Source organism: Coptis chinensis, chromosome 6, assembly GCF_015680905.1.
Source record: "Coptis chinensis isolate HL-2020 chromosome 6, ASM1568090v1, whole genome shotgun sequence".
Classification (NCBI taxonomy): Eukaryota; Viridiplantae; Streptophyta; class Magnoliopsida; order Ranunculales; family Ranunculaceae; genus Coptis; species Coptis chinensis.
The window spans coordinates 37,730,930-37,751,164 of record NC_141461.1 but is presented as its reverse complement, the minus strand read 5'-3'; the positions used below and the strand labels follow the sequence as shown (position 1 = coordinate 37,751,164).

Here is a 20,235-nt window from a genome sequence, read left to right as displayed (position 1 = left end):
CTAAAGTTTTTTTTTTTTTTTTTTTTTTTTTTTTTTTAGATAATAATTTCTTAAGAGAAAAGTGGCTACTATTGCATGATGACTACTTTATCCACGGTAGGGCTATTTTTTTTTGCAAACATTTGCCACCTTTTCTTAGAAACAGTAGGGTATATGAATATCAAAAATCGAAATTAGTCGATATTGGTAGTACCGTGGTATAAGACAATTATATCCCACCGTTTTATGAGACCAGTGGTATTTGGCTTGTACCAAAATTAGAAAAACCATATGTACCGTGGTAAGTGACTACTAGCCACCCTTATTAGAGAAACAGTGGTATATGCCATTTGACCAACCGTGGCTAATGTGTATTTCTGTAGTAGTGTCTGCCCTCGGTGGGACTCATTAAATTGTTGAATGCTCGCTGTCCTCCTGACCTTATCCCGGTGGTCATTGTGACTCAGTGCTTCCCCACTGAAGATAACATTTATGGTTCCCAATATTCTTCCAGCATTGGGCACCGGCTCCCTATTCTGTGGTTCCGCTACGAACTCCCTCATCACTCCCTTCTCAACTAATCTCTGAACCAACCATTTTAAAGCATAGCAGTCGTTTGTTCCATGATTGTGCACCTGGTGATATTCGCAGTAGGGCTTATTAGGCATTTCGGCAGGAAACGTTCGCGGACCTTCATATCCCGGCACATTCTTTATCAACGGCAGTATCTCACTCAACGGTCTCGCCAGGGGCACTTGTTCCACCTCGCGGTATGGCTTTCTCTCCCTCTGCTCCCTGCGTGCCATTTCTCTCCCCCTCTCCAGCCGCGGTGTCTTACCGCGATACCTTTCCCCACCTCTGTCTTCTCCCTCTGTCTTCCTGCGCTCCCTTCCTTTTTCTACCGCTGTAACTGCCTTAGCTCCCCTCTTTGAGTCTTTCTGCATAGTGTCCTCATATCTGATATACTTCTCTACACGCGGATAGAGCTCGTGCAATGTCGCAATCTCATCCTTTGCCGCTGGATACGATGTGCCATGCATTCGGTCGCAACCCCCTCTCGAACGCTATTACCGCCGTCCTCTCGTCCAGATTTTCCACTTTAAGTGTTTCCGCCTTGAAGCGACATCGGTACTCCCTGACTGATTCGGTGGACCTTTGTCTGACATTAAATAAGGCTGCGATGTCTACCACCCTCTGCTTCTGATGTATAAAGTGATCAACAAAGGCTTGCTCCAACTCTTGGAAATTGGTTATGCTCCTTGACGGCAACCGATAGTACGAGTCGGAAGCCCCTCCTTTAAGATCGGGCCGGAACATCATACACCGCATTATCATCAGATTCTTTGCCGAGAGGCATCTCGTGCCGAAAGTGATGGATGTGATCTGCCGGGTCTCCCGCTCCGTCATATCTCTCAAACCTTGGCTGATTGAAACGTTTTGGCACCTCAGAAGTCCATATCGCATTCGCCGGTTGGTTCGCGGTTCCGCCACCACCACCGACCGGGCCGCCGTCGACCTTTCGTTTGCAGCATATTCGCCTCCCGGTCGTTGTTAATCATTTGTTGGACTTGCTCCATCGTTAATCCTGCCATCGGGTTGTCCACCGTAGTCGACTGCTTCCTCCTCTTCTTCCACCCTCTTCGTTCTCCGATTCCTCCCTTTGTCTCTTCCCCCGGACTCCTCCCCACTCATTTCTCTTTCTCTCCTCATTTTCATTTTCTTCCCTCAGCCTTTCAATCTCCTCCCGCATAAGTCGAACTTCTTCTTCTCCCCTTCCTTCCCCTCGCTCTTCCCCTTCGTCCACCGCCGTTTCTGGCATTTGTTCTAGGACTCTTACCTTCCGAGGTCTACCCACCTCCTTCTTTGGTGCCATTTCTTCTTCCCCACAGACGGCGCCAAATGTTACAACCCTTTTTCTACTACCAGAACTAACCCCTAACTCTCAGACACTCGTTACAGTTCCAATCTCTTTCCTCTCACTATTTTTTCTCTCTCCAGACACTATTCCCCTCTTCTCTCCTGATGGCTGCCTCCTCCTTTTCTTCTCTTCACTTTCTCTTTATATCCTTTCCTTTCTTCATCCGGGCCCTCCACCTGTCCCTCCATCTCGCGGTCTCCTTCTCTACGCGTGTAGGGTTTCCGTACTGCGACCACGTGATTTAGCCCCGATCCAGTACGCCGCGGCATGCTATCTTTCGTTAACTCGGGCGCATCCTCTCTTTGACACTTTGGTCCCCCAATACTACCACTACAATAAGAGAACTCTTACCCATTGGCGATCGAAAAATCAAAACACGTGTAGAAATTACTACATGTGATTCTGTAATCATCCCAGCTAAAAAAGATTGTATTAAGCATCTTTAGTCACCCACTCAACCAAATACCTGTATTGGAGAGCTGACATCAAAGATGCATCAAACATAACAACATATCTTGTATCCAAGTAATCCAAGTAATAGTTATTGTCAGTGAGGCTTGGCAGGTTGATAGTTGCAATACACCACGACTGTACCATTCTTCATTCTTTGCTGTGTTTCTAAAGTAATACTTAAGTAACCAACATATATTTAACCAAATATAGGCTGAGTTTGTATAATTTTAGAAGAGACTCTGGCTTGCACCCCCTGGCCATCCTTCGTCGTGATTTCCAATCCTTGAACTTGATTCTCAGACAGTATAGTAACCAAGTTCATGTCCGTGTTAGCTCTACAACCCATCTTAGTTTCATTCAGTTCATCCATTTGATCAGGTATAGTGTACTTTGCAACACGGAATCGATAGAAGTTGGATTCAATGTGCTCATCGTAGTACTTTTCAACACCCATGCTCTCAAGATTCATCCTCCTCAACAGTTGATCCAGCTCTACTACTTGCTTTGCATATGAATGTATGGTTTCGCTGAGGAAACAGGAACAAACATGCATGTATATAGGACAGTCCTGCCAATGGAAGTGTGTTCTATACATTAAGGAAATTGCATGTATTATATATGATCGAAAGAGTATTATACATTTACCTGACTCTAGGATTTCCTTGAGGCCACATCATGTTTGTGAACCTTTCCATTTTCTCAAAGTTTAGAACACCAGCAATAGACATGCTCTCATGGTGAGGGCGAAGGGGGGGGGCTTGCTGATGCAACCCAAAAAATTGCGCTTTGAAGACTTGATGTTCTGGGACTTGGTCTCTACAGGTAGATCAAATAGCTCTACTACTTAACTAAATAACGCCATGTGAAGCTCCACAAGAACTTTGGGATACACAACCTCAAAGCAACCATATTCCTCTAATTCTTGCATAACTTGCGCCTTGACTGAAACCTACCCAGACGTTCCAGGTTTCAAGTCTATATTAGTGAAATCGATTATTGGAAGCCTGAAAGGAAATTTAGAATCAGACACCTGGTTTAGTAAGAGTTTCTTGTGCAACATCTCTTGAACTACCTTTGAATAGATCTGCATAAGTGTTCAACCAAATTTGAACATTACAATTCTAAAGAGAGACAAAAAGAAAGAGAGTTGATCAGAGAAAAAAAAAACAGAAACTGATCGATGCTGGGGTTTAATTTCTTATTATCTTTCGCCTTTTTATTAGCAACTGATTCACTGTCGTTGGGGCATGAGTCAGAGAGAGAGAGAGAGGCCAGTTTGGGAAAAAGATTGGAGAAGTTTCTTCCGCTGTGTGCATCTGTGTGTGCGTGTAGAGGGTGGGGAAGAGGAAGAGAGAACAATTATTGTGGAGCTCGATAGAGAGGAGAGGGAAATGTTTTCTATTCGTGCTGTTACCATAATTAAGAGGAAGTGATCCAAGGTTTGCACACGAAGGGTTTTAACAATTAAGCTCTCTAATTAATTCCTAATCCACATGGCAGAACGGTGGCCCTCAATTTATACCCCCTGAAAACGAATCCCAACCGCAAGTCAGAAAACAGCCATGTTTAGTTAAGTTGACTAGGTAATGTCCGTGCCTTTGGTACGGATTGTTTTTGAATTTTTTTATTTGCATTGATTTTTTTAATATTCTTTTTCTTTTTTCTTTTTTTTTTCTTATTTAGATTCATTGATTTTTTTCTCCTAGCCACAGTTTTAACAAACATCATCTCTCTGTTTGTCTCTTATTTAAATAATAATTATTTATACATTATTAATTATTTTATGATTTTGGTACATTTTTTGGTCTTGGACATATATATTTTAATTCATGTATTAACACAATTTCAAGAAATAAAACAAAAAAAAAAAAAAAAAAAACAGTACTTGTGTAAAATTCATCCTACCCAAACAGTTTTGGCTAATATGATACATTAAATATTGTGCTTTGAAGACTTGATGTTCTGGGACTTGGTCTCTACAGGTAGATCAAATAGCTCTACTACTTAACTAAATAATGCCATGTGAAGCTCCACAGGAACTTTGGGATACACAACCTCGAAGCAACCATATTCCTCTAATTCTTGCATAACTTGCACCTTGACTGAAACCTACCCAGACGTTCCAGGTTTCAAGTCTATATTAGTGAAATCGATTATTGGAAGCCTGAAAGGAAATTTAGAATCAGACACCTGGTTTAGTAAGAGTTTCTTGTGCAACATCTCTTGAACTACCTTTGAATAGATCTGCATAAGTGTTCAACCAAATTTGAACATAACAATTCTAAAGAGAGACAAAAAGAAAAAGAGTTTATCAGAGAAAAAAAAATAGAAACTGATCGATGCTGGGGTTTAATTTCTTATTATCTTTCGCCTTTTTATTAGCAACTGATTCACTGTCGTTGGGGCATGAGTCAGATAGAGAGAGAGAGAGAGAGAGAGAGAGAGAGAGAGAGAGAGAGAGAGAGAGAGAGAGAGAGAGAGAGAGAGAGGCCGGTTTGGGAAAAAGATTGGAGAAGTTTCTTCTGCTGTGTGCATCTGTGTGTGCGTGTAGGGGGTGGGGAAGAGGAAGAGAGAACAATTATTGTGGAGCTCGATAGAGAGGAGAGGGAAAGGTTTTCTATTCGTGCTATTACCATAATTAAGAGGAAGTGATCCAAGGTTTGCACACGAAGGGTTTTAACAATTAAGCTCTCTAATTAATTCCTAATCCACATGGCAGAACGGTGGCCCTCATCAATTTATACCCCCTGAAAACAAATCCCAACCGCAAGTCAAAAAACAGCCATGTTTTGTTAAGTTGACTAGGTAATGTCCGTGCCTTGGCACGGATTGTTTTTGAATTTTTTTATTTGCATTGATTTTTTTAATATTCTTTTTCTCTTTTCTTTTTTTTCTTTTTTCTTATTTTTTCTTATTTAGATTCACTGATTTTTTTCTCCTAGCCAAAGTTTTAACAAACATCATCTCTCTATTTGTCTCTTATTTAAATAATAATTATTTATACATTATTAATTATTTTCTGATTTTGGTACATTTTTTTGTCTTGGACATATATATTTTAATTCATGTATTAACACAATTTCAAGAAATAAAACAAAAAAAAAAAAAAAAAAAAAAAAAAAAAAAAAAAAAAAAAAAAAAATAGTACTTGTGTAAAATTCATCCCACCCAAACAATTTTGGCTAATATGATACATTAAATGTGCTTGTCCACAAACTTTATACATCACACATGCTTTGGAAATATGTATCCCTAGCATGTATATACAACCTCCTAATGATTTAGTTTTCGATATTGAAAATATATATATAAAAAAAACAAAAAAAAAAACTACAAAAAAAAAAGAAAAAAGAAAAAAAAAAAATGATTACAAAACATGATTATGAAATGCTCCAGGTAGCTATGAAGGCACAAATATTAATTATGTTGTCGTCTTTTATCTTTGGTGCTATCTCTACATGCCCATAAACGCCATGTCGCAAAGAATTTTGGCAAAACCTCCCTTGTGTTTGTTACTTTAGAATGTAGCAACACAACCACTGTTGACACTAAGAATGTAAACAAAAAACCTATGCAAATTGCAAATATACTAAAGTTACCAACCAGGTAATTGAACCATGTTATACAATTGAGAATATTCACTGAATGCAACGGTTAACTACACTTTGAGCAATCATTAGCACATTGTAAGGATATATCAACAAATGTTAATTTGTTCTTGTTCGACTCGTGACGGCATACCTGACTCGTCTCTTACTTCAGCGTAACCGGTGAAGTATAAGACATGAAATAAAAAATAGAAAAAGATTTGTATCAAATCCACCCTACAAAAATTATTTTGAACATACTTCAACGACCTGAACATGAAATTTTGTAGTTCAAAAAAACTTAATTCATATATATATATATATATATATATATATATATATATAACGGTTATTGGAGGTACGTACTTTTCCTAAATTACTTCACAATTTGATTTGATTTTATGGTTTTGAATTGCTTTTTTGTTTATTTCATTTTCGTTAACTCATAGTTTTTCTATAATTCCAACTGTTCATCGAGACAATGTAAACCAACTATCCATTTTAAAGTGTTGCATAATGGTTTTGTCGTCTTCATATTTTAACAACGCCTTGCATGTTATTGACTGAGATTGAAATATATCCTACTATTATAGAGTATGTCTCATCCCATATTTTAACCAGTTAACTCTGTAGTAATATCCAATTCGTACTTATCATAACTTTCCGATCCGTTTTAAAATTATTGTAAGGTATCAATTAAGAAATTAAAATACCCATGAATAAGTCTATCGAACCATTGATCTCTCTATAAGAAATTCTCAATAAACTTGTTATTTTTTATTTTTTATTTTGATATTTTCGTAGACTTGTCTTTTAGTAAATTGCTTTTGGAAAAATGGTAGAAACCTTAAATAATTTGCTACTTTTATTTTAGTATTTTAGATAGTCTAAATTGCACCTAGCCTGTGAAGCGAGGTTGAAACAGGTACTTGGAAAGGTGCCTAGCCCGTGGGTCAAAGGTCGCCTCATGTATAAATTCTAGCATCTATGAAGTTGTTTGAGATCTGAGACATAAGTAATTCATCCACCAAATCCCAACATATATATTTTTTTCTGGATTTATGGATTTGTGGGAACTTTGTCGTGAAGCTTGCTCATACAGGAGAGTCTAATGGTGGAATTTGAGCCGAGCGGCTCGGGTTCGGCTCGTTTAGCTCGGCTTGAGCTCGTTTGTTTAACTATATGAGCCGAGCTCGAGCTCAAATTAAAGCTCGTGTAACAAATGAGCTTGATGAAGCTCAGCTCGTTTAACTCAAATAGTATATTTATAGTGTAAAATGACCAAGCCACTCAGGCTCGACTCGTTTAAGCTCAGCTCGAGCTTGCTAATTTAACTATATGAGCCGAGCTAGAGCTCAATTGAAAGCTCATGTAATTAATGAGCTGGGCTTGAGCATGGTAAAGCTCGGCTCGTTTAGGTTGAATTCCACTCTTAGCAGGAGTAGTCATATAGGACGGATGACCTCATGAAAACTTGTTGTCGTTGTCAAAAAACCTCACATTGTAGTGACTATATGGGAACAATCGATGTGTAGGATTTTTGGTTCCTTAAATATCAACTTTGATAAAAAAAAAAAAAAAAAAAAAAAAAAAAAAAAAAAAAATTGAAAATTTTGATTAAACTGAGTTATTTATTTTAATTTTTTGAAATATTGCTAAAATCATTAATTAATTTGATATTATTGGAAAGTTATTTTTTAATTACCTAATTAAACCATTATTTATTGATTTGTGAAATTAATAGAAAGTTTTAACTATCATTATTTATTGATTTAATAAATTAATAAAAAGTTTTAATTACCAATTAAACCATTATTTATTGATTTGCTTAATTAATAGAAAATTTTAACTATAATTATTTATTGTTTAATAAATAAAAGTATTAATTACTATTAATTGATTTGCTAAATTAATGGAAAGTCTTAATTACCATCAATCTCCAACACAGTAATCGAGGCATTATATGTAATCCCAGCCACCACTCAGCCAACCCTAGGATGGAATCCCAGCCATGGGTCATAAAACTTCTCTCCTTTGTTATATTGATATACATGATTCAAATCATTTAACTGTCAATGAGGCCAATAGTCAAGGAACTCAGTCAACAGTCGAGTCAAAATTATGACAGCTAAGCTCTTTGTACCCAATTCTTTAGGAGTGATACCAAAAAACACCAAAATTTTGAACCATTTTTTTTTTTTTTTGCTAAAAGGGTGATTGATTAATTAAAAGAATAAAGATTACAAGATAAAATTTAAAAAAAAAAAAAAAAAAAAAAAAAAAAAAAAAAAAAAAAAAATGCCAATCGTTCACTTTCTTCTTCGGACCTTCTTCTTCCCCAAGAACTTGCAAAGACCGCTTGTGCTGCCCACACCCTCACCACCACCTCCCACTGCCCCCCATAAACCACCCGACATGGCACCTCATCACGCTGCCACCACCACCGCCTCCTTTAAACCACGGATCCGAAAACCGACTTCACTTTCTGGCCGACTCAACCTTCTTCTCAACCACCTCCCACCAAAGACCGGCTGCCACCAACACCATTAATCCTCCACCCTCTTCTTCCACCGATCTAAACCCAACCTTGCTACTGCTGCATCCCCATCACCTCGCCCCCTCCACCGCACCACCCACCGAATCACCTTCCAAATCACTACCACAACCCCCACCACCTCCTCCCATCAAGAATGGCTGTTGATTCCAGCGCCACCTTCCAAAGGGCCAAAACCAAAGAAGACCGATTTTGATTTGTACTCCGCTTCTCCGGTCCATAACCAATCCTCCCTCATCACCGCGACACCATCACCACCCGTAAGAATCACTACCCTCCTTCCTCATCAGCGCCACACTATTGCCACACCGCTATATCCCCACCGCCAAACACTCGAGGAGCTTTATCATTTTGTTGGATTCTACCACTACCTCCCGCAACTGATTCGGGGTGGTTTGGGGTAGGAAAGGACTTGTATTAGGTTCGTTAGGTTTGGGTTGCCTTGGTGAACTCATTCGTTGGGTTTTTGTGGCTGTTAGAGATAAACTTTTCTATCGGAGAGGTTTTGGTTTAGGTTTTGTGTGTTGATGGGATGAGGTGTGGAATTTGTAGTTTTGCTGACAGGATTGGGGATTTGCTTATGTTGGGTTTTGTTTGATTGGATTTGGGTTTTGTTGAGTTGTTGACAGGATTTGGATATGAGAAAAAAGAAAGTTGTTTCTTCCGGTTCTATTGTCCCCGCTCTCTTAAGAAACGAGTTCATTGCCCTTTCCGTGATCGTCATGGATGCACTAATGGGGTTAACAGTAATGGCTTTACTATTCCCTACTTTCTCACGCATTTTGATAAACAACACGTAGGTTGTCAGTTGAGTATTGATAGGGTACGGGATGAACTTAAGGATGATTGTGATTTGTATTTGTTATTGGAGAATTCCTTAAAGTCTATAGACAAATGGATGTGTGGTCGTTGTCTGGGTATCCACGCATTTGGTATACCGTGCCGTCATCCAGATGCTATCATACCACCACCTATTTTGTTGGAGAATGGGGAATCCCCATGTTTCATTGTGGGCATACCACAGCCGCCTCCTAAGCCCGACACTACAGATCTTGCATCCACGCATACGACGTAGGGTGTTGGTGATACCCCCGATCCGCTTGTTTGTCCCTTCTTCTCTTAATGAGAAATTACTGGATAATGCATTTCAGTATACCTTTCGAACCGTGAAAAGTATACCACGCGTGCTTGTCGATTGGCATTTTCGGGTATATCTTGAAATCGGCTCTCGGGATATTACAACCCGATCCTAGTTCGGTTATGTCTTGGGTTCGTCTCCTCCTCTTGCCGCGTTGCACTCGCAAGTTTTCCGACCCACGTAATCGTCGGGAACGTCGTTCTGGCACTAGGAAAAACTTTCAGCAAAATAGATTCTCCATGCTTTGACGACATGGAATGAGCACCGGGCGGTATGTTCCGTCTCTTAGAGTCCAATAATGAGTCTCCTTGATCCGGCCGACCGGAAATCTGCCTCCACTCGGAATGTGAGTCATTTGTTCTGAAAAGTTCTTCGATGGACATTTTGCTTTGCAATGGTCAAAGTGTTATCATCGGCCAGGAGTTGCCTCAATCTTGTAGAGACTATATGTGCATTAGAGGAGAAACACCGATCGACAACCACCGTGAGACCATTGTTCCTTTTCTTTGAGCCTCCTTTAGTGGTAGAGAGATGCCCTATTGTCATGTATTCGGTCATTTCAAAGGGTACTTCTTGTGGTCGTGATGGTCTTCGAGCTCGGTATTTGTTGGATGCCATGAGTGGGGGCGCAGCAGCTATATCGTCGATTTGCTAGATCGCATTGACCCCTCGGTGAATCTTTGGTTCTGAGGGACGATGTCCACAGCCGTTAAGCGTATTCATTCATTCGCGAGTGCTCGCTTTACTCCACTTCTCAAGGATAATAGTATTAGATCCCATAGTCGTAGGGATGGTTTGGCCGTTTGGTCTCAAGATTGCAATGAAAGGAGTTTCCCAAGATGTGGTAGGATACTTGCGGGATTTTTTCGAGTATGGGGTTGGTGTTTCGGTGGTGCGGTTTATTTTGCATCTTTGTCAACCGCATAGTGTATGCTAACAGTGACAGTACCTCTCTTTCGATGCTGCTTGTAGATTTTCAGAACGCCTTTAACATGGTTGATCGGACTACTATGTTGAGAGAGGTTCGTATCCGTTGCCCAGCTATTTCCCCTTGGGTTGAGTACTTGTATTGTCAACCTGCGAGGTTATATATGGGGGATAGCTACATATGGTCTGCTACTGGGGTCCAGCAAGGCGACCCTTTGGGTCCCCTTCTATTTGCACTGGTGTTGCATCCCCTGATTCTGCGGATCCAGTCCAGTTGTCAGTTGTTGCTACATGCTTGGTATCTAATGATGGGACTCTGATTGGAGATACTGAAGCAGTGGCGGCGGACTTTGAGTATGATTCAAGAAGAAGGGACCTTCTTATGGGTGGTTCTTAATGTGGCTAAAAGCGAGCTATTTTGGCCATCATTGGATCCACGCCGCTCCACTCCCGGTCTCTTTCCTTCAGATTTGTCCCTCCACCGGGAGTCGGGTTGCTTGGAGGTGCGGTCGATCGATCCATCATTTGTTAGGGGCCTTGCTTGCAAAGCGTGTTGAAAAGGTTGTGACTTTGATGGACCGCTTAGCTATATTAGGCGATCCACCGGTGTGAGTTAGCTCTCTTACGGGCTTGTCTTTGGGCTCTCTAAGTTGGTATTTGCGATTAAATACTTGTCCACCATCCCTTTTTAGAGGCGGCTAAGGCGTTTGATCGGCATCTCCGCGGTGTTCTCCGGGCATTGTGGTTTCGATGGTCCTAACCCGGTGATTTGCGGTGGCGTTTATCGACACTCCCATTACGCCTCTGGGTGGGTTAGGTATTTATTGTTACACCGATGTCTCTACTTTTGCTTTTGTGGCCTCCCGTTGTCGGGCGTCCGAGCTTCCGAGAACCACATTCTTAGGATGTGTGGGCGGTGCCTTTGGATGAGATTCTTGATGTTGCTAGCGGTCAATGAGTCTCTTTGTCTACCCGATTTTGACCTCGGTTATGGTTGAATGCTTACCGCCCCTCAAAACCACAAAAGTTTTGGCGGAAGCGTTATATAGTAAGATTGTCTTTCTTGAGAGGGAGTTTGTGTTATCTGCTTTCGTCGAAAAGTCATTAGATGCTTGCGGTCGAAACACGCAAGGACTTTCTACTTGCTATTCCGATGGAGGGACTTGGACAAAGATATGTCGTCGATGGAGTATCGTTCTATTCTCCGGTACCGTCTCATGATTCCTTTGTACTCGATGGTGGTCTATGCCTGTTTGAAAAAGAGTAGACTAGATGCTTTTGGAGACCATGCGACCTGCATTAATCAGATATTTTCCAGTTTCAAATACCGACATGATCATGTCGGAGATATTGTATGTGATGCATTTTGGAGAGGGTACAAGTGAAGAAGGAAGCTCCTGTGAATTTTCTCACCGATCCGAATGAGGGAAGATCCACACCGACCTGCGGATATATTGATATCTGATTGGTCCGAGGGGAGACATGCATGTGTTGATGTAATCGAGCCTCTCCGTTGGTAGGGCTTGGGAATGGAGTCTTTGAGGCGGGGAGCGACTAAGAGAAAGCGTGGCGGGGAAGATGGAGAAGCATGAGGAAGCTTGCGGCTAACCAAAGATTGTTTCATTCCGTTTAGTTTCGACACTTTTCGGTTTCTTGGAACAACGATCTGGTGAGCTTCTCGAGACTTGAGAAAGTTATGGACGATAATGTTATGACAATTTGGTTCTAACGAGTTTGTTTTAGAAGAATAGGATTTGCTATTCGAAAGGACTTCTTGGCGCGACTTGTTGCATGCTTGTCCTAATTATTTGTAAAATTCTTTATCGATATCAATAAAATTTTCACTTAAAAAAAAAAAAAAAAATATATATATATATATATATATATATATATATATATATATATATATATATATATATATGAAGAATTCAAAGTAGGGTATCCTCATTTGTGTACCCTGCCTAATACATTAAATCTTGGTTGATGAACCTAAAGTAGGTAGTATAATGATTCTCTAGATTTCTCATGAATGGAGGTCGAACATCCCACCATATCTTTTGTCCCATGAGTACTGGTGCTCCATGTCTGGCACAACTATCAGCTCCAAAGTTAGTTACCCGCCAAGTAGCAGTGACGTTTAGCCATGTAGCTTGTTCCTGTAATACTTGCCAAGTTGCCTTAACTCTCCAATGCACTTTACCCGTTTGGAATGCATTAACTACCGAGGAAGAATCTGATTTTGAACCAATCCAAATACCAAACCAAAAAAACACCAACAATCTTTAGGAGCAACATCAAATTTTCAACAACAAATGACGCGGTTTTGGATAAATCGCGCCACTAAAGCCCATCTGACAGGCCAAGCCCACACGGTTTTGGCAAAACCGCGCCGTCTTATCAACACGGCTTGCTATTTCTCAGACACCTTGTAATCATGAAACAAAGATGTATTAACCTGGGCCCAAAATATCGCCGAGATATCCGATATCTCGCCGATATATCTCGGTAAATTGGTACACCGATATCGATTTTTCCGAGATATATCCACCGAATATTGAACCCCTTTTTTTCCGAGATATATCGGAATTTCCGATATGAAAGTTTATATCGCCGAGATAATCGATATTTCCGAGATAATCGATATATATCGGTTGACTTTTTGACCAATTGTTAATAATTTAATATTGAAATTTCCGAAATATCCTATATATCCGAGATATATCGGCGAGAGATCCGAGATATCCGAGATATATCGGTGAGATATCCGATATTTTAGAAACTTTGGACTGGTCACCAAAAGAACCGAGATATCCGATATTTTAGAAACTTTGGACTGGTCACCAAAAGAACCGAGATATCCGATATATCTCGGTTTTTGGGTACACCGATATATTAACCGATATCGAAATTTTGGGCCTTGGTATTAACTGTGAATGAATGAACGTACGTCAGTGAGGTTACTTGACGAGGAAGAAACTAATTAGAATCAGGGAGTTTTGCAAAGAGCAGCTCCATGCCTCCATTAAGTTTCGTCCGAATTGCGATATGTCATGGCATTTTGTGTTTCTTCGAAATTTATTTCTTCACTTCTATATAAAACCCTTGAAAAAGCCTGGGCAACCACTCATTTCTCAAAATCTCTGCACACCACCAAACCCAACCATGAATCGTGCAAAGGGGATTCTTGCATCACTCAGACTCATTAACTCGTCCCATTTAACTCGTTCTTGCACACCTCGGTCTCTTACCACCCAGGTGACTCACTACTCTAACTTAACACCATTTTTTTCTACATCCTCATTTCTTCAAAACCAAACTTATAATTTAACTTTCCACAACACTTATCAGAAATCACACTTTTCTTCAACACCCAGTTCTGTTGTTGAACTCTTAAATCTAAAATGTTGGCCTGAAGAGGTAACACAGGAGTTAAAGAAAGCACATTTAAGTACACCGAGTCATGGGACTGTTTTATATGCTTTGATGAAATTAGACCTAGTCCCACTTGATGCTTTAGATTTTTTTACTTGGGTATGTTTTGAGATTGGGTTTGATCCTAGTTTTACGGTTTATAGTTTAATGCTTCAAATTTTGGGTTGTAAGGAAACTGTTAATGAGTTTTGGGATTTACTTAAGAGAATGTCTGATGAAGGTTGTGATATTGATGAAGATACATATTCGACTGTGTTGGGTAATTTTAAGGAGGCAAAGATGGTTAATGATGCTAATGCATTGACTGAATACTTTAGTAAGGTGACTCAAGAGAGTGGTAGTAACGCAATTGTGAAAAGTGTGGTTCAAGTGGTTTTAAAATCGGATTGGGATGACAGTGTGAAGAAGAAGTTGGGGGAACTTAAGGTTACGTTCTCGGAGAGTATTGTGTTAAGGATTCTCAAGGTGCTTGAACGATGCCCTTTAAAAGCTTTTTGTGTTTTCCGATGGATGGAAGAGGATATGGGTTATAGACACAGTGTAGTTACTTATAATGGTGTTTTACGGGTTCTTGGTCGAGAGGAATCAGTTAAGGAATTTTGGAGTGTAGTCAAGGAAATGGAGAGTGCTGGTTATGATATAGATCTATTAACATGTAAAAGACTGACAAAATACTTTAAAAGAAAAAAATCAATAGAAAGTGCAGTGGAGATTTACAAAGTAGTGGCAGATGGTGGGTATCGGCCCTCACCAGAAAGTTGTGGACTTCTTTTATGGATAATCTCATTAGACACAGATATGGATTTGGCTTGTAGAGTGTTCAACAAATATGACACAACAGGATATGCTCTGTCTAAGGCTGTTTATGATGGGGTCCATAGGTATTTGACCAATGACGGGAGATTCAATGAAGCAGAAAAGATTTTGGAGACCATGAAAAATGCGGGTCAGGAACCAGACAACATCACTTACAGCCAGGTTCTTGATGGACTTTGTAAATCTAAGAGGATGGAAGAAGCCTGTAAATTGTTGGATAAGATGGAAGCACAAGGATGTATTCCCGATCTCAAGACATGGACCATTTTGATTCAAGGACATTGCCAAGCCTGCGACATTGATCAGGCAATGAAATGCTTCACCAAAATGTTGGAGAAGAAAGTTGATGTTGATGCTAATGTTTTGGAAGTCTTGGTAAACGGTTTGTGTGGACAGGGAAGAGTGGATGGTGCATACAACTTGGTCATTGAGATGATTGATAAGGCCGACATGAGACCTTTAGAAGCTACATACAACAATTTGATTCATATTTTACTACAAGAACGTAAAGTTAAAGAAGCCACATATCTTCTTTGTTTAATGAAGAACACAACTTCCAAACCTCTCTGAAACCATTTAACTATTATATATCAAGGTTTGGGATGGTGGATGATGCAAGGGAATTCTTGAAGACATTGAGCACAAAGCAATACCCATCTTCTGCGGCTTACTATCTTCTTTTAGAGTCGTTTTTGAAGGAAGGTAGACAGTCTGAGGCCCAAGATTTGCGTTCTAGGAGTCCTGCTCATATCAGCAACCATGCTGACATTGTGAAATTTTTTGCTTCTGCATGAACAGTTGAACTTATATGCTAAAGAATCAGACTGCGTCCTGATCGTATTATTTATTTTGTATTCAATATTTATACTGGATACTGGTTAATGAACTTCCAGTTGAGGCATTCTGTTATGCCATTTCTGTTTACTGTTTCTGATTGTTTCAAAGAATGAAAAGGTGACTAAACAAAATTTAAGGATGCACTTTTAACTTTCTACCTTGATTTAGTTTCCATCTGTGTATATTTTCAGTGGTCGGAACTCAAACTTTTTGGGGGAATGGATACCCTGGACTGGCCAATGGCCACGTTGTTGTCTTTATTTCCCTCAACTGTGACTTGTCCTAAAGGAACTTACAACTTTATCTTGGCTTGAAGAATTAAGAACCAGGTCTGAGTTTCTGTATGAATAGCATCTTTTCTATCGTGGTTCCACTATGCTTCTGTTTAATTACTAATTCACATGATTAAACATGATTGTAGCTTTTCAGGAACAGATTTAGGACTCGGTTCTGGGTATGCTATCCAAATCTCCAGCAGGTAATGTGTGGTGGTGACTTGTAAGATCTGAATCTCAAAGCGAAGACAATGAAGAAAAGAAAACCACCAATTTTAAGAACGGAGGGGGTTTACAATGGAGGATAATGAGATCACTCAAACTAAACCAAAGTGGCGGAGACAAAGTGTGGCCTTTCTTTTAGCCAAGACATGTTTGATGATGTGATTTAGTTCGTGTTGGCTGTTGGATGTTGTGAAACTCAAAAACCACAGACGATTGTCCGCGAAGTTGAGCTTGTCGTGTTGGAATGTACTTATGTACTGACTTAAAAGAAGTAGAGCGAAGGAGCAGGAATTAGTGAGTTCTGGAGGCATTGTCTTAAGCTTGTGACATGCCATAGGAGGAGGAAGAGGTAGAAGAAATCTGTATTGTGACTGTCCGGGAGAAGTAGTGGGTCCAAACTGTTGACGACACTGGCAGTTATTCCGTTGCGGTTTTTCCACGAAAAACCAAAAGTGAACATATACGTAGTGTTCATCATTCAATCAGCATGCTATGGGGATATTTTGGTCGTGTCAATACTCAATAGCAAACTGTGATTTTCATATTTTAACGAAAGTTGTAGATGGAAGAATGATTGATGAATGAATAATTTGTGCGCTTTTTAAATGTAGAAATGTTTAGCAGCTTCATGAGCTGAATCCATGTTCACTGAATTTATGAGGTCATTTTAATCATCTTTTGTGCTAATTTACACTGGTCGGAGTGCTATTGCTCTCTAAACATGGGCTCATTGTAAATAGCTTCTTCAAATAACTATAACCCTTGTAAGCATCTACACAAGGCACGCCCATGGTGCACTGTCTGCCTGCTCGGTAACCGATCATCCAGTAACCATCGAACATAGTATTAAATAGCCAATATCTCGGCTCTAGTTTGCAATTCAATCTCTGGTTTCTGCGTTCCAATCGCTATATATCTATTGTGCACTCAACAAGTGCACTCTAAATGCCACAGTACCTCTGTAGCTTTTAGTTGCAAGTATACTTCCAGAGAGATTTGCATTGACGACCTTGCTGATGATCTAGCTAATCAGTTACAGAAGTCAAATCAATGTTAAGGAACTATGAGAGTCATAGTCCAGGGCCAACTGGATAAGTTCAACAGAGCTCAATCTAACAGATACTTACAAGATATCAACTTAAACAAAACAGTTTTTTCTGCTATCCGAAATAATTTATCTGCAGTCCTGCACTAGAAGTCTCTCTCTATATCTCTACTAGTAGTATATTCTATAATGATCGTGGCTTCTTAAATTCATCCGGGTATTTTTCTCACGCATAATACCCCTGGATGAATAATTATATCAAACACCTAGATATTTATTAATGAGGACTACTTGGTCTTTTTATGTCTTCGTAAATTCTCAGTACCGATATTGTCCTTAAATTAAAATGTTGCTTAACACCTTTGAATATGAGCAATCAGTCTTTTCATGTAGCGGTATACTAAAACACCAATTCCACGCCATTTTGAATTGTACGCTTACCATCAATTTACCATAAATGATATTTAATTAGTAATAATTAGCAATAAATACATCTCTACGTCTCCCCCTCCCAATCTCCAACACTACGTTTCCCTTCTTTTGCAAATAGTACAAAAAAATAAGTTTTGCAACAAAAATTAAACAGAGTCATCATTCTCTCTCCTCCTCTCATCAAATTGAGTTCTCTCATTGCAACAAATTCCAGCCATTCATTTCAATTAAGGTAAAAAATCTAAATAGTTGAAATAGTGAGTACTCAAATCTAGGATGGAATAGGCTAATGGCGAATGAATCCCTGCCGTTATCTCTCTATTGCTTATGAACCTCCAATCAGGTATGCTTGTTTTCTTCACTTCTCGAAATTAGTCAATTTGCTTTAATGCATGAATTCTCTTAATTTCCAGATTGGTTAATTTTTTATTGGGTACTTTAATGGTTATGGTCTTTCGAAAGGTCTCTTCTGATTGAGTTTTGGGTTTGTGGTTTGATATAGATTAGTTATTTGGATTTAATTTCCACTTTATTTTCCAATTCATATTTAGTTTTAATTATAAAGTGGATTAATAAATTGAAGAAAAAATTCCTAATTGATTTTGGCTCACACATTTGAGGTTAATGATACCAATGGCCATATCGACAATATGTGTTGTTTCGCAAAACCTGGTTACCAATAGATGCTAACTTGCTTCCTCCAATGATGCATGGTTACAAAACTCCTTTTAGACTTCTTGCTCCAATCATTTTACATTAAAGAGGTTGAAAGTGAATGGGGATGATTTTGATACATTTTCTGAACCAGTTGGTCTTCTGAATTTAGACCATCTACTGAATTTTCAGATATAGGGGTTGTTTGGGATGAATCTGGGAAGGATTATAGTGGTTTTGGGAAGAAGTTGGTGGTTTTGAGAGGGAGAGCAGAAGACGCAAAGTCCGAAGATGAGATGTTTGATGGGCATATGGCAATTGGCAGGGTTTTGTATGAGCTCCATTTGTTTAAAGATGCTTTAGTGAGTTCTAAGAGGTCTTGCGAGCTTCAACTGGAGAACTTTAGACCGCATTTTTGTGTTGGGAATTGTTTGTATATTCTTGGGAAGTGTGGAGAAGGAAAGGAGGAATTTCTGTTGGCTTTAGAAGCGGCGCAAAGCGGTGGTAATCACTCATCTTACCTTCTTCCTCAAATTCATGTTAATCTCGGGATTTCGCTGGAAGGGGAAGGTATGGCTTTAAGTGCTTGTGGGCATTATAGAGGAGCTGTAACTCTTTGTCCAACTCATTTCATGGCTATGAAGCTTTTAGGTCGTGCGCTTTTTGGAGTAGGGGAGTATAAGGCAGCTGAAAAGGCTTTGGAAGAGGCTATTTTCTTGAAGTCAGCTTATGCCGATGCACACCTTGTGATCTAGGGTCGACTTTGCATGCAATCGAAGAAGTTTGAGAGAGCCATTCAGAGCTTTAGAAGGCAATTGATTTGAAGCCCTGGGCATATTGACGATTGTACAATTTGGGTGGACTTTATATGGATATGGGGAGGTATCAAAGAGCTTCGAGATGTATACCAAGGTTCTAGCTGTTTTGCCAAATCATTGGCCAAAATAATAACAAAGTTAGCTTTGTTAGGGGCTAATGAGGCTTAAGGAAGCGAAAAAAAACCTTGAAAGAGGCTTTTAAGATGACTAATAGGGTTGAGTTGCATGATGCAATTGCTCATATGAAGAAAATGCAAAAGAAGCCTGCCAAGGGGAAGGATTTTGTTGTTGTGGAGCCATCAAATTTTAAGATGCTAAAAAAATTGAGCTTGTGCTGCTGCAATAACGTAAATACTCATGGTGCAAATTATAGAACTGTTTGGGCTTTGAGCAAGTATTTCCCAAATGTGAAGACATTTGTTCATGCCCACCATGTTGATCATGGTGTCAATTTGGAGAAGGTGGGTGCAACAACGGTATTTATCCTGGCCTATGCAATAAAAAATAGGGATTTACAGAGTTCTATGAACTCCAAACATGTTCTTTCTTTATGCATGTTGATCTTATACTTAGTAAACCTAGTGGCTTGACTAAACCAAACTAAACTAATCATTTCTGGTCTAACATAAAATTCAGGTTGTTCCAGAGACCTTGGAACCGAAAGTGCAGCTAAGCGGCCAATGTTCTTGCACAGGTAAACAGCTACGATACATTATAAAATGTTTTTTCCAAGTTCTGAATGAGAAAATAACTCTAACTTGCATGTGGTGAGCGATGTTGTAGTCATTTTGTTATTGTTTTTGATGATGATGTTGTTCTTAGTAGTAGTACTAGGACAAGAAAATAAAATTTGCCTTACTGTATGGTAAGAGATTCTACTTGCTTTGGAAAGGGGGGAGTGAAAGGAGACTATAATGGCTACAAACTTTCAGTTTCCTTAGTACTTTTACAAGAAATGAAAGGTGGTGACATCTTAGTTGTATGACTGTTTTATTATTGTAAACGATTCTTTGGAAAATGTGGTCAAGAGTATTATATCAGTGTTGGGAGGACCAGAAAATATCGGCTATCTGTGGCCAATATGTTGATATTTCAGGTAGTGGCCCTGTAGGGTATCCATACCTCCGTACTAACGAGCATCTTCC

The 20,235-nt window shown here is 39.5% G+C and overlaps 2 protein-coding genes across 2 annotated transcripts; both read left to right on the top strand.

Moving 5' to 3' along the window:
- Positions 1–13,687: 13,687 nt before the first annotated feature.
- Positions 13,688–16,747, top strand: LOC147492858 (pentatricopeptide repeat-containing protein At3g48250, chloroplastic-like). The gene is made up of 2 exons (XM_086569170.1): positions 13,688–15,970; positions 16,063–16,747. The coding sequence occupies exon 1, from the start codon at positions 13,719–13,721 to the stop codon at positions 15,372–15,374; it is 1,656 nt and encodes a 551-aa protein (XP_086425296.1). The 5' UTR covers positions 13,688–13,718; the 3' UTR covers positions 15,375–15,970; positions 16,063–16,747.
- LOC147492857 (putative TPR repeat-containing protein At1g05150) lies at positions 15,407–19,027 on the top strand. Its single transcript, XM_086567668.1, has 4 exons — positions 15,407–15,574; positions 15,833–15,888; positions 16,063–16,119; positions 18,427–19,027. The coding sequence occupies exons 1-4, from the start codon at positions 15,407–15,409 to the stop codon at positions 19,025–19,027; spliced, it is 882 nt and encodes a 293-aa protein (XP_086423794.1).
- The last annotated feature ends 1,208 nt before the right edge of the window (positions 19,028–20,235 follow it).